Below are 15,905 nucleotides of genomic sequence, written 5' to 3'. Positions count from 1 at the left end.
AGGGAAGGAAAGGACATATGATAAATAATAAGAAAGAAAGATACAAGAAGAAATGAAGGGAAAGCAACAAGAGATTTATTAAAAGTAAGGAGGGACTGAATTAAAGGAGGTAGTAGGAAAGTAAGAGGTAGACAGAAGGGGCAGTGGAAGTAGAGTTAGAAATGGATATAGAGGAAACATAATGGAGGAGAAAAGTAAGCCTGCCAACATATGTCAGTAAGGCAAGGAGGTTTAAAATATCCACATTGAAATGCCTCCATAAATATTTTTACACTCAGCACAAATTAAATAGAATGTTTTGTAGAGCAGACGGGATGTGTTGGAGGTATCAGAAGGAAAGAGATACATGGAGACGTATCTTTTGGGACTATAAGGAATTAGAGGACAATAAGATGAGATTAAAAGGGATTTTGAAAGCGATGAAAATAAATAAAGGGTGTTTAATGTCAAAGTTTACTAGTGTTTGATAAGGGGATAACAGAAGTTGTTAGAGTAATCACAGGATTAATCATGACAATAGGGAAGAAAGTAATACGGAAGTAGAAAAGAGGGAAATGACAATGGTAAGGAAATTATCAAACTAATAAATACTGTAGAAATGGAGCAACAGCGAGGGGAAAGAGAAAAAGATGCCAAAAGATATGAAAAGAGATGGAGTATGTGGAAGAAAAAATGTAGAGAATAAATGGGGTATTGTAGTAGAAATAAAAGCAGCAGTAAGTGAGAAAAAGAGAAGGAAAGTAGTAAAGCAGCGAAAAAGGAAGATGCTCAGAAATAAACCTAGAGAAGTAAGTACTAAGGACAAAGAAGGGGAAAGAGGGGATTAATGTAAATAGTTTAAGTAGTTTAGTTGATTAAAATTAGTGGAAGGAAGAGAAAATAAAGGGGTGCAGAGACGCAAAGCTAAATGTAATTAAATTGTAAAGAGGGGAAGAGAGAATAAAGAAAGATGCATAAAGAAAAAAAGTTACTGAAAAGGGGGATCAGGGAATAAAAGATTTATAAGCTCTGCTTCTGGGCTAGAATGTCTGTAATAAGGGTGGGGAAGGAAGGCAGCCACTGGAGAGTCATATGAAAGTGCAGCATGTGTGATGATTGTGCAAATTGTGTATATTATTTGATGTTTATGAATAAAGTAATACCTCCAAAAATGGAATTTTCATCTGGTGAGAAAGAAAAGTATGAATGCTTTAAAGACCTCAATCAGCTCAGCACAAAGTCTTCAATTTCCTTCTATTGTGAATCTTTACTAAGGACAACACAGCCATTATGAAGTCCAGAATCTTCTGCGCATTGATTCACTAAAAACTGCTTTTTCACTCTCTTACCTGGTATTCATATACGAGTTACACACAGAAAAGTGCTAATTAGTAGATATGCTAGGGGTGCAGATATTCTACCACAATATACAGTGTCTTGTAATCTTAGCTGTAACCCACCCCATGATGCAAATTTCTTATATGTTAGTGTTCAGCACCCATGCAGTGCTAATATACGAGTCTTAGCCCTTATAACTTTAGTAAGGTTCATGTCATGTCACATAGGCTGTGGCATAAATAGCTAGGGAACTGTTAAGGCAGTACAGACCTTTCCACCCAGTTTGTGCTGGTATTTTCCCACTGCTGGTATGTTAACTTTTCAGTTGTCAAGGCACTGAGCTGGGTGCATAGTGCTTGATTATTAGGTCATGCTAGAGCAGACATGCTTGAAAGGAGTGGAAAGTATAGTAAAGGCTGCATTAGAGTTACTCAGCAGATGCTTGGAATGTTGCATTTAAAGTATAGAAGAAACTTTTTACTGCTTTACCTAACACAGACACTATTCACTATCTCCCTAAATGTCACCACACATTATTGGTAAATGTAGTATTAATACTGGTGCATTTACTTTCATTTGTAGTGATTTGATGCTAAAGTACAACTCAACTTAGTAAACTAGTCAGGCCCATCTGTAAAGCCATTAATGGAGCTTGATGGCATCTACCCAACATTACATTTGAATATTTAATATAGAGAGGGGATACTATGCTAAAGCAAATTAAATTGTTTTCAGAAGAGCAATGACTGAGTGAAGTAAAACAGTAGTTGCAGCTTCCAGTAAATCTTGCAGCATGTAAAATATGAACTGTATGAAATCTGTGTGCTTTCAGTGAAAAAAGCAGTAGAAGTGTTAAAATGTCAAAGTGGCTTCTCAGATGTGCACACTTCTGCAGTGCTCGAAGCTTAATGCTCCTTGAAATCTTATTCTAGGTTAAAAGACTGTATTATCCTATTTGGACCCTCTCCAGGTGATATAAGATGGTAGAAACAGGAAACAATTCATTGAAATTGAAGCAAAATAGCAAGCAATGCTTTGGGACTCAACTTGAAATACAGAGGAAGAAAGTTTTTCTTTTGTGCTGGCTTACTTCTGGAGTGGCACAAGAAAATTACATTCCTAAAACAGAGCTCATGCTGGAATGCTTTTGACTATGAAACTGCAACTGCTGTTAGGCTTTTTAGAAGTCAGTAAATCATTTAGTTACTAGTAGTAACAGGACCAGTTACTTAAAGTTCTTCTTTATGCCATCTGTCTGTTTAAACCCATTTATCTGGCCGTGCTTTGTACAAGCTTAATGCTGACTCCATGTTTATTTTTTTCAAAAATGCATTGCATAATTTTATATATTTCAAGTAAAGAATTTCATTACTCAATTTTGTGCTTATGGCTGCTGTATACAAATATATAATGTTTGACTTCTTTAAGAGTAATATATAAGTATTTTCTTGGTGTGCCAGAATTGTCTGGCTTATGGCTGCATTTAAGTAAACCCAGGGAAATGGGTGCTGGTACTGGAGAGACATCACTAACCCCACCAGTGTCAATATACCTTGCACAGCAGCTTTTTTTTTTTTCTTTTAGACAGAGTAGTTAGGAAATGAGCAAAGTGAGTTCTGTTAAGTGGCTAGCTCTTGTGTCATAGAAGGATAAAACCCTGATTGTAGTCCAGGTTACCACTGTTTGTTTAGCGGCTCTGGCATCCAATGGGTCTTGCAGGAAAGTATGTGTATTCCTGTTTTGGTGGAGGGCAAAGCAGCTACATGCAGCCATAAACCACTGGAATAGTGGAGATTACATAGAGGTATGGCTTAGGGCAGGCATCAAATTGTCTAAGTTACCCTGTGGTCATAGCCATTAGCACATGTTTGTGAAGCATGCGTCACATGGGAGAAGTATTGTGGATCTCTGTAGTGACGTAGCTAGGAGCTAGCATGTCCTCCTACCCAGTGTTGGGGTTAGACCATTGCCATTGCCCTCATTGCCAGGATGATTGTGAAGACATAAAGCAAATTAATGGTTGCCTACTTGATGGCCCCCTGTGGACAGCTGTCACCCTGGTCCTGGCTGAAATCCCTGGATAAGAGAAGGAATTAATTGTGTTCTGGTGAAGAAGACTTAGTGGTCAGTAGACATGGGAGCAAAAATCACATTAAAACAAAAGGAGAATGAGCACATGTCAGTATCACAGCTGATTGTAAGGAAAGCAGACCATCAGCTAGACCAAGGATGAGATAATTACTGTAGATACAACGAAGATTCAGTCCACTAAATTTAGAAGCAGATGTGTAATGGCTCTGAGTGCAGAGGTTGGTGGAAATAAATGCATTCCTTCCCCAGATGGTCTCAGCATGCAGCATGAACTTAAAAAAGAATCTATAGCTGGAAAAATAAATCTAAAAGGACTTTAGATTGAGGTACAAAGGGAAATGGAAAGTTAGGGGGCTGATGTAGCAGAGAAGAAGTAAAAGTGTAAACATGGGCAACAGATGATAGAAATGCAGTGTCAGCCTGAAAGAGAGCTGGTTGCTCACCACCATAGGCACATGAGTAGCAATTACCAGAGCTGAAAACATAGTCATGGGTGCTTAAGTCAGTACTAAATTGTTTACACAGTATAAAGCATGAGATGACTTCAGTAGTTTTATTTGAGCATTTGCCCAAGAGTAGTCAGTACCAAATAGACCAAGGGGTAGTAAGTGAGGTTTTTAATCTATTCTCCCTTTGGGCAGTGCTATACATGTCTTAAGCAGAATTTCCCATGGTGACTATATAAGTTATTTAAATTTTTTGCAACTGTTTATTTTAGTATTTTAAGTGTACTTCTAAATTTTATAGGAAAGAATTTAGGCAATATAGAAGAAAATGCAAAGCACACTCTTTTTGAGAGTACAAATACAATGACTTAATTTCATAGATGGATAAATGGAAGTTAATCTACTATTTTTGAAGTGATAGAATGTATGGTAAAGGAGCCTTGAATGAGGACATGAGACTCTGTGTACAGACTGCGAGTATAACATTTCTAAAGAAATGAGCAAAAAAGGTGATCTCTAGCTAGCTGGCAGGACACAACTGAACAGGAAAGAGGTACCCAACTCTACACATTAGTATATGTGAACCCACGAGGGGCAATTTAAATCTTCACAACAGGTCCCTGGTTCCTGCATTCACCAAAGGCTTGAAGTTAAATGTTTCCATAGTAACCAAGTGAATATTTGAATGTCTGCAGAAAACGAGTGGGGAACAAAAGCCACATGAGGCAGATAACAGAGGAAGCACCATGGTAGTGGTGGTTTGTCTTGCAGCAAGAACTGTTCCATATTATCAACCTGTATCCTACCTTGGTAGATGATAATGACACCAGTGCTGAGAGATACTGCATCAGACTACAGTTACACGTGTAATTGTTACAGAGGAACATTTCTTGCTTGGGCATTCCACAGGCATTCCACTCTGGCTAGGTCAGTACGAGGGGCGCCTTTTCTTGTGCCACTGACCAGGGTTCATTTGGACTGGGAAGTGGGTCAGAGGGAAAATGTGTGTCTGATTACATTCCATCAAGTGAGTATATAAGCTTCCTCAAGAATTTCTGAAAATTGCTGCTGACGTAATAACTCACCCAGTTGCCATCCTCATTAACTGCTTTGTATACAAAAAAACTAGTCCCATAGATCTGGAAAATTTCCCACATTATTCCACTCCATAAAGGAAGTATCTCAAAAGAACTGACCAACTATCGCCCTGTTGCTGTATTTCCCCTCTATCCAAAATCCTTGAGAGGTGTATCTTCTTCTCTTTTGGCTGTTCCCATTAGGGGTCGCCACAGCAGATCACCTCTTTCCATTTCTTCCTGTCCTCTGCATATTGCTGTGTCACACCAACCACCTGCCTGTCCTCTCTTACCACATCCATAAACCTTATCTTAGGCCTTCCTCTTTTCTTCTTATGTGGCAGTTCCATCCTTAGCATCCTTTTCCCAATATACCCAGCATCCCTCGTCAGCACATGTCCAAACTAATGCAATCTTGCCTCTCTGACTTTGTCTCCAAACCGTCCAACCTGCGCTGACCCTCTAATATACTGATTCCTAATCCTGTCCATCCTTGTCACACCCAGTGCAAATCTTAACATCTTTAACTCTGCCACTTCCAGCTCTGACTCCTGCCTTTTTGTCAATACCACTGTCTCCAACCCATACAACATAGCTGGTCTCACTACCCTCTTGTAGACCTTCTCTTTCACTCTTACTGGTACCCGTCTGTCACAAATCACTCCTGACACTCTTCTTCACCCATTCCACCTTGTCTGTACTCTCTTCTTCACCTCTCTTCCACACTCACCATTACTCTGAACTGTTAATCCCAAGTACTTAAACTCATCCACCTTCGCCAACTCTAATCCCTGCATCCTCACCATTCCTCTGTCCTCCCTGTCATTCACACACACATATTCTGTCTTAGTCCTGCTGACCTTCATCCCTCTCCTCTCTAGAGCATAACTCCACCTCTCCAGGGTCTCCTCAACCTGGTCCCTACTCTCACTACAGATCACAATGTCATCTGCAAACATCATGTCCATGGGACCTCCTGTCTGATCTCGTCTGTCAACCTGTCCATCACCATTGCAAATAAGAAAGGGCTCACAGCTGATCCTTGATGTAATTCCACCTCCACCTTAAACACATTTGTCACTCCCACTGCAGACTTCACTACTGTCACACTACCCTCATACATATCCTGTACCACTCTTACATACTTCTGTGCCACTCCTGATTTCCTCATACAATACCACAATTCCTCTCTAAGCACCCTATCATATGCTTTCTCCAAGTCTACAAAGACGCAATGCAACTTCTTCTGACCTTCTCTATATTTCCCATCAACACTCTCAGAGCAAACATTGCATCTGTAGTGCTCCTTTCCGGCATGAAACCATACTGCTGATCACTAATCATCTCCTCCCTTCTTAACCTAGCTTCTATCACTCTTTCCCATAACTTCAAGCTGTGACTGATCAGTTTATCCCTCTGTAGTTACTACAGCTCTGCACATCACCCTTATTTTTAAAATAGGTACCAAAACACTTTTTCTCCACTTCTGAGGCATCCTCTGACTTTCCAAGATTTCATTAAACAATCTGATTAAAAGCTCCACTGCCATTTCTCCTAAGCACCTCCATGCTTCCACTGGTATGTCATCTGTACCAACAGCCTTTCCATTCTTCATCCTCTTCGTAGCTGTCCGTACTTCCTTCTTGCTAATCTGTTTCACTTCCTGATTCACTATCCCCACATTATTTAACTTTCTCTCTCTCATTCTCTTTATTCATCAGCCCCTCAAAGTACTCTTTCCATCTGCTCAACACACTCTCCTCGCTTGTGAGTACATTTCCCTCACTATCCTTTATCACCCTTACCTGCTGCACATCGTTCCCAGCTCGGTCCATCTGTCTAGCCAATTGGTACAGGTCCTTTTCTCCCTCTTTAGTGTCCAACCTTTCATACAACTCTCCATATGCCTTATCCTTAGCCTTTGCCACCTCTCTCTTTGCCATGCTCCTCATCTCATTATACTCCTGTCTACTTTCTTCATCTCTCTGACAATCCCACTTCTTCTTCACCAGCCTCTTCCTCTGTATACTCTCTTGTATACATACCCAAATTATGGGCTACCTAAATAATCACAAACTTCTAACAAACACACAACATGGGTTCCGGCCTTTTCATAGCACCACCACTGCCCTTACATCATTCATTCATACAGTAAATAATCATAGAAATAATGAGAGATATATATCTGCAATCTTTCTAGACCTTTCTAAGGCCTTTGACATGGTAAATCACGGTAAGCTTCTTACTGCTCTTACCGAACTAAATCTTAGAAAAACACCATAAACTGGTTCCAAAGCTACTTAACAGGCTGTCAATAAGCAGTTCAGTGGCAACAGGAACTATCCTCTCTACTGTCAGTCACACTCGGGGTTCCTCAGGGATCCATCCTTGGACCCTTACTGTTCTCCATTTTCACAAATAATCTCCACACTTCTACACAACATTCTGAGTCATCCAATACACAGACGATTCCACATTATTCTGCGCCACATCTTCCCTTCAGGAACTTCATTCGTTATCCCAAGACTCCTTTTTCTCTATTGAAAAATGGCTCACAGACTTAATACTGAACCCTAATAAAACACAACTCATGATCTTCCAGCCTACACGACACACATCAGACATTCTCTCATTTAATATCATATCCTACAATAAAACTACCATCTCTCCTGTTACTCACACCAAACTACTGGAGGTGGAAATTGACTGTAACATGAAATTTTATATCCACATCTCCCTGACTGTAAAGAAGGTTCACACAGGACAACTAGTTTGCAGTGACAAGCACTGTTCCCATAGTTGCAAGCCGGATACTCCGGATAGTGATTGATATTCTCACTCCAACTGCCTAATCAATAAAAAAGGGTCTGTTGCCATGGATATGAACTTTCCTACTGTCTCTGTTACTCGCTTTGTGAATATGGGCATCCTGAGGCAATTTAGAAATTGCCTCATGTTTACTGACAACCAGTTAATTCTCAAACAAACTGATTTGCTTATGAGAAATGTATGTACACAGTGTCACTGAAGGCAAAGCTCTCACATAAAAGTACTTCTAATGTCAATAAGGTTGTCAGTAGTACACATACTGCAGCCATCACACATAATTCAAAGCAGACATATCGACCTACATATGCTAAGGCACTTATTTTTATTTTTTTATTTTACATTTGTTTCTTGGGAAAGTCCAACTTAGTCCATTTTCAGCAGAGGCCTGGGGAGAAAAGTTCCAAGACATACAATACGTAAGAAGCATAGCAAAATTTAGCAACTTAACATTTTTCAAGGTGTTTCAAGAAAGCACTATAAAGTTACTTAGTGCATTTTAAAAAGTAAACCGATTACAGTATATGGATATATACAATGTAGAAAAAATTGTTAGACTAGTAGTTAGAAATAGTAGTAAGTACAATAAATATTGCAAACAGACCTCTTTGAGCTAAGTACTTATTATTCAGACTTTAAAAGTTCCTCCCCAATGTGCTCTTTCAGAACAACACCCACATCAACACATAGAGCTACATCTCATGGAGCCTCTACCTCAAAGCCCATAAGGCAAGCCACCACACAATCCAACATATACCCACCAGAAGAAGTACAGAACTAACTCAAGAAACAAGCCACCCTGGTGGAATCACAAAATCAATAGGCTGTATAACAGGAGGAAGAAAATCCTGGCAAAAATTAGGAGGTGCAGCATCCAGCAGGATAAAAGCACTCTCATTAAACTGAATAAACAACTCAAAGGACAAATAAAGTCTACCAAAGCCAAATTTGAGGTAAGTTTGGCTTCCCAGGCCAAGGGCAACCACAAAACATTCTTTAGCTATGTCTGCAATCTCAAAGGCAATACAGAGTTGTGTGCAGAGCTCATTGTAAATGGAGCCACCTATACTGAGCCAAAAGATATAGCAAACCTCCTGGCTGACAAATTCGGCTCCAACTTTACCCCTCTCTCCCCCTCAACCTTCCTTCAGGAAAGGTCATCAATTATAACACCCCTACTATCACTAGGGAACAGGTCCTTAATGCTCTAAGACCAAGAACACTGCATCAATGGGCTCAGACAATATCTCAGGATGCCTTCTAAATAGCATGAAATGTGACCTGGCAGGGGCCACTGGAATTATTATTTAACTGTAGCTTCCAAACAGGTTTTGTGCTTCATGAATGGAGAAAGGCAACAGTCATCCTTCTGCACAAACGTGGACCATCTACAGACCTTGGAAACTACAAACCCATAAGTCTCACTAGTGTTATATGTAAAGGCATGGAAAGAATTATCATGGAAATGATCACTAGAGATATAGTAAACCTCCACACACTGGACCAAACTCAGTTTGGTTTCGTCAAGGGCAGATCATGCCTGCTCAACCTGGTGGACTTCTTTGAGAAGGTCACCAAAGCAATGGATGAGGGCAAAACCATTCACACTGCCTACCTTGACCTGGCCAAGGCATTTGACACAGATCCCCACTCGGGCATTGTTGACAAACTCAAGAGGTTAGATACAAACCCGTATGTCACCCAGTGGCTAGCCAACTGGCTCACAGACAGGATCCAGGAAGTCAGAATTGGGAAGTCCACCTCTACAAAGAGGCCATTCAGAAGTGGAGTCCCTCAGGGATCAGTCCTTGGACCGCTCCTTTTTGGCATTTACTTCTCAGAAGTCAAGGCCAATGTCAGTGGTCTCTGGCTGAGTAAATTTGCAGATGATTGCAAATTAGGAGCTGTCATTGAATCTCACATTGACATAAATGTTCTCCATGAGGGGCTAACACAGACAAGCAATTTGTGTCAAAGCCATGGACTAAAATTAAATGCCAAGTAATGCATCCTTTGGGATGTCATCCATCCCTGGTAACTGTCATATTAACAACACACCCCTTAGAGTTGACCCAGTAATCAGGGACTTAGGGACACACGTAGATAGTAATCTGGCCTGTGACCATCATGTATCTACAGTGGTGAGGAAATCATTCTATGCTGCACAACTTATAAACAAAGGTATGGCATCTAAGTCCCAGGAAGTCATTGTTCCACTGTATTCGGTATTCAATAGATCTGTCATTAAGTACAGTGCACCCTTTATATGTACCTGACCAGGCACATCCAGCAGTTGGAATCTCCACGGAGGTTTTGCACTAAAAGAATACAAGGTATAAGTAAATTGTCCTGTGCAGATTGCCTCAAGGCCCTATCCCTGTATTCTGTCTCCTACAGGCTTTTAAGGGGAGAGCTATGCCTGCCATACAGGGAATTGTCAGACCCCACTCTGATGGACCTCCTGCATATTCACAAAGCAAAAAGCACCAGAATTAGCCATTCTAAAGATTTAAACCTTGCCTGTGATATAAATAGGACCTGCTGGATCGATAGGTATGTATCCCAGAGACTACCGCATCTATGGAACAGGCTCCCCATCCATGTGAAGCAGAGTTCCTCCCTAACCCAGTTTAAGTGCAACTTGGACAATTGGATGGGAAACCATTAATTAATCCCTGGTTTGGCACCTATGTCTCTAATGGACACAGGTAACCTGTAAATGGTTCATCTCCCAGGCCCATGCTTACACTTATCAAGGGTATTAGAACTTGTCAGAGATTTGGGATGCATGGCTAGACTTAAAAAGGCCATTGTGGTTGTTAGCCTAGTAAACATCTATGAACCTATGAAATAAAAATTGTGTATCCTGTATAGAAATAAACATTTTCTCACAAAAAGCACCAAGGCCACAATAGCACATACACACCTTGTCTCAACACTCCGCTATGCCTCCCCATTCCTATTAAAATCTTAGAAAGACAGATGTAACAAAACTGGAGTCATGCTACAACAAAATTGCCAGGTTTGCCACTGATAGCCCCTACACAACACACCACTGCCTAGCCCTAAAACATCTCAACTGGCTAGAACTTCATCAACTCCTCCTTTACAGCCAACTTATTGTAGCCCATAAAATTCTTTACTAAAAAGAAAAAAAACTCCATCACTGCAAAATCTATTACAGCCCTACACCAGTAACAGGGTACTTCAATCTAATAACAAACCCTTTCTCAAAGTAACTGAAGTCAGCAGTACAGCGGGGACATCCCTCCTCTCTTATTACATTGCCAACAAATGGAATATTCTACTCCTCGACATGTCATCTAATCCCTTCTTAGCACACTTCAAAAAAATGCCAAAAACAAACCTTGCAGGAACATGGCTGTGTAACTACCAGTCCATCGTAGTCCAATATCCACCTGTCCTTTAATACTGTATTGCAAATTTCCATACTAACAGTGATTGCTATCTTCATATAAACTTTCATTAGGATTGCTATAGTATTCTAATACTACTTGGAACAGGTCCTCTGTCTCATAAGGGTCTACTTCTCATTGATTTTTTTCTTCTGTAGATGTTTCTCTAAATTTGATGCCTTTAATTTGTACACAGTGATGTGGCTTCATGATCATGTAACCTGTATTAGGCTGTGTAAGTAATGTATAAACAAAACTGTCAAATTTATTGTACCATGTAATGTGTCTTAAATGTGGAACTTTTCTCCCCGAGCCTCCACTGAAAAAGGACTTGTGTCCTTTCAGACTTTCCCCGATAACCAAATGTAAAATAAAATATAATAAAGTAAAATAAAAAAATAGATAAAGTGTTAATCGCTAATGATTTTGACACAGTGCACTCAACCAGTCATGGAGAATGGAGATAGTCATGTGAGTAAAGTAAAAGTGGAGATCCCAGCCAATGATCTTATCTCCAGTGGATGCTGGTGATGCAGCTACTTCAAGGAAGGATCATGATGTTACCAAGAAGCCTGTACCTGAGACTCAGTTGTCAGAAGGTACTGGATCCCTCTGGGTGATGCTGCCTTAGCAGAACAAATGGTTAGCAGCAGTACATATTAGTCTGAAACTTGGTTATCAAACAGTACTGTACTTCTGCAGGAAAGGGAATTGCAAAAGATCACAAAGAGGGAGTTGAGTCACTTATAGCTCTCAGTTCACACCATACAGATAGCCAAAGAGGTATCTTATTCTCAAAAGCATGAAGAATCCATATATGAGACAAGCAGTTAATGTACAGAGACTGGAATTGTGAAGGAAGGCTATAAAGAGAGAGAGAGAGAGAGAAGTGATAAAGCTTTTGATACTTTCTAGCACCTGCAACCAGTCATATCTGGCTGCAGCCCATGCTGTTCCCTTTTCAGACCATTTGGACGTAGAACCTACAAAAAGTAAGCTTGTGCATTCTTAATCGACCTGGGGATTACAAAATTCTCAAGAAGGTATTGTAAGATGCGTGAGTTGTGTCAAAAGGTTGGCAAGACAGGGGACAGTACTAAGGCTGCTGTGGTGTCATTGCTTTGTTATTCAGGAACTGTTTCGGGGGTAGCCACAGATATTGTCGGGACTCTTCGTACCCCTGCTACCTAAGATAAGAGTATATCTGTGGTGGTAAACTGTTGTTAGATAACCTGAAGCAGTGACTTTGTCATGTTTTGAGGCAGAAAAAGTGTCAATAGCTCTTTAAAATTTTCAGCAGGATATGCTTTTATTGTGAAGCATTGATAAGTAGAAAGGATAACTTTGTTTTACCTGATGACTTGTTTATGGAAGTGTTGTGGTATAAAGGAGTTAAAAATTATTTCCTACTGTCCACCAAGAAATGGTTTGGTGTAGAAGTTTAACTCTGCTCTCAAGGCCATGCTGAGGGCATTCACAGACCAGTTTGAGCAGTAGTGAGACAAGTAACTCCCCATTTCCTTTTTGCCCATACACTGGTACCCCAAGAATCCACAGTTTTGTTTTTACCATTGAAGCTACTTTATGACAACAGGGAGAGAGGGGGGCGCCTTGAAATAATTTGTGATGAGTGGTTGGGTAAATGTAATTTACACAAGTAATCTGTTGTGGACTGCTGATTTCAGGAGTAAGTCTTGGGAACTCATGGTGTTGCCATAAGAACCATTAGCATAAGCAGAACAGTAGCAAATAGACTGGTATGCTTGGAGCAAAGGTAATGGTGTTTATTCCTGTTCGGCAGAATAAGCTGCAGTTAGCAGAAGAGAGAGATTTTGCTGTTGTGAGGAAGATAAGTCATATCCTTTATGTGGAAGAGCCGCCTGCTAGGTGAGAAATGGCAAATGTTTCCATGTTAATATGATTAAGAACTACTATGTTAGGGAGACAGTAGTACTTAATATTTGTAGTAAGGTACAATAGGAATTGGAGAGGGATCTGACTGTAATCTCACTGAGGCTCTGACACTTAGTTGGATGAGGTGATACTGTCACAACTGCTATCTCCTACACAGGTTTAGGAAATCTGAGTACTGCTGAGGGCATGTTCATTCATAAGCAAAGTTGTGCTCAACTGTAGAGCACCATGTAGGCATAAATGGGGAAAGTTAGTTCTCAAAGCAGAGAGGTGCCCTGTACAAGTGGCAGAAGAGTCCTTCCTTGTTAAAATGCAGGTGGCATCTACAGTAAATGAATTTGGTAGCTTGACTTAAAGTGATGTTTTACTCATCCAAGCGGCATATATTGAGGGTTTCTCAGAAAGGCTTGCTTAAAGTCTACAAAGGGAGAGAAATGTAAAGTAGTAGCACGGTGCTAAAACACATGCAGTTATTTTCATGAGAAACTATAACAGGCTTAGTGAGATTTGCAATTCTTTCATTAAAACAAATGGCTGTATTAGGCTGTTCAGAATATGAGTTTGCTTTAAGTAACAAATGCATCAGACTGTTAAAAGTGAACAAGCTTCTCAAGCATACAGCCTGAAAACTTAACACTCTCTAAATGTTCATCATCCAATGCTGTTGAGCTGCATCTGACTTTTATAGCAACCCTATGAACAGCCGCCACTATCCACAGAGCTCACTGGTTAAATAGGTAATGGAAGTAGATTTCCAGGCCTTCCTTCTTTATCACACACACACACACACACACACACACACACACACACACACACACACCTGTGAAGAATTTGAGTCGCCGGTCTGCCTGTGGTATTCTTTAGGTCAAAAGGATGTATTACCTTATTTAGACCATCAAGAGGTATGCTGTGGAAACAGGAATCGTTTTATTCTATTTGAAAAAAAATAGGAGATGCAGTCTTGATTCTTAAGAGACTGCTAGTTATGGCCTTGCTTTGAAGTGCAAGGGAACTAATTTCCTGAAACAGAGTTCAAACTGGAATCCATATGCCTGTGAAAATGTGCCACTGCTGCAGATATGGTTAGAATTCAGAAAGTATTTTGGTTATTGGTAATGATAGTATCAGATAAGGTATTAGAACTATTTATACCATCTGTTTGTATAAACTGTTTATTTGCGCAAACATGAGACAGTATAATTTTACAAAGTGCATTGTTTCATTTTATTTATTTCAAGAAATAAATATTTAATTTTAAGTGCTTGTGGCATGTTGTTTATTATGTAAGGGTGAGTGCATTGAACTGGTGTAATCTCAATTGCAGGGTTTTGTTGTTTTAAGAGTTACTGTTCAGGGTGTTGCTACCATGCACATATTTAACAAATAGCTTATTTTAAAATTAAACAGAAGTTGTGTGCTTGGTATTCCAGAATGATTTTGCTAGTAGCAGTGATCCTGCAAAGACAGGGAATGGGGTGCTGGTACTGACCCTGTACCTTTAATCTTTCTGTTGGAAAATTTTATGTGTGTGTTTGAGTGCAGAATAATCTTGGAAAAGTTTGTGTTTCTTAGGTAAGATTGCACTGGAAGGCACAGAGATCAATGGATGAAATCTCAAGGATGCAGAGATTATAATTCTGATTAGCAACTTTACAGTATAAACATTATTTTGTTGTGGCAGGTGTTCACTATTACCAGAGATAGTAGTGGAACCTTTTGTACTTGTTTTTGGCTCCCCAAAACTGTCTTCCATCGGTTGCTCCTAGGTCCTTTTATTGCTCACCTGTTCTGTCTATCCTTTCTTAGACTCCCCAGGCTAATGTTGACCCATGTATGAGTCCAATAATGAGAATGAGGTTCCTGGGACAGCATCACACTGCTGCTTTGGAGTGTTTTGATCCAATTCCTCAACCCCCTTAGATGTGCCCAGTAACTCTGGCTAGTCAGGACATGTTATGGGGATCTGTGCTGACCTGCTTCTCACTTCCACAAGGTTCTGTCATTAGCAGGGTGTCCCACCCATCCTCAGGCAGCACCACATTGTTTTCTCAGTCTCCATCAGGAGAATCGGACCACAAGCTCTTGTCCTAAGTATGTATACCTCCCTCTCCCCCTCAGGATGACCAGTCCCATCCTCTGTCTCTGTCCTCAGCATCAATTGCCTGAACCACTTGGGCCTTTGTCAGGATTAATTCCTTTGTGGCAGTGGCCACTGTCATATTATTTGGTGGTAGCAATGCAGATTGTGAGAAGCAGCATTTGGCCATCACTTATTAAACTGATGTCATCAATCTGGGTTATACTTTCAATTCATATAATAACATATTTGTAGCATAATGGCTGTACTTCTGTATCAATTTTTATTTGTTACAGTCTTAACACCATATTAAAAAAATGAAAACATTTCATTTTCAGTGAAGAGGAAAAATGTTTATAGTTTTCTGCATTGTATGTGAAATGGTGCTTGATCAAAAATTATTTTTTTCTTCTTTTTAACTTTTGCAGCGTCGTTTTGGGGATGCAGCAAAAAAAGCCATCAGTAAACTTACAACTAAGACTGTGAAAAAGGGTGACAAGGTAATATCTTTCTGGAAGAATTTATGATTTTTTTCTGTGACATTGTAGTGTTGCTTTTATGTAGTAATGTGACCCAGATCTATAATCCAGGGAAAATATTTGTGCATATTTATGTGGGGTACCTAACTTTTCAGTTTTGTGTTATTGTTTGTAATAGAATCTCATGGGATTCAGTACTGATGTACATATGCTTGTGTTTCATGTTGTAGTGACCATACCTCTCAAACTCTTAGCCCGAAAAA

At 40.0% G+C, this 15,905-nt stretch overlaps 1 protein-coding gene across 3 annotated transcripts in view; it reads left to right on the top strand.

Moving 5' to 3' along the window:
- Positions 1–15,905, top strand: part of RNF130 (ring finger protein 130) — a 2,389,441-nt gene that overhangs the window by 1,060,511 nt on the left and 1,313,025 nt on the right. For all 3 annotated transcript variants that reach the window (XM_044069596.1, XM_044069594.1, XM_044069595.1), the window contains exon 4: positions 15,592–15,663. In XM_044069596.1, coding sequence (XP_043925531.1) covers positions 15,592–15,663 — 72 coding nt within the window. The remainder of the gene's footprint in view (positions 1–15,591; positions 15,664–15,905) is intronic.

The sequence above is a fragment of the Protopterus annectens genome, chromosome 4.part0 (genome assembly GCF_019279795.1).
Source record: "Protopterus annectens isolate FY-2018-M chromosome 4.part0, PAN1.0, whole genome shotgun sequence".
Classification (NCBI taxonomy): Eukaryota; Metazoa; Chordata; order Ceratodontiformes; family Protopteridae; genus Protopterus; species Protopterus annectens.
The sequence above is the reverse complement of the archived record's forward strand: the minus strand, read 5'-3'. Positions and strand labels throughout refer to the sequence as shown.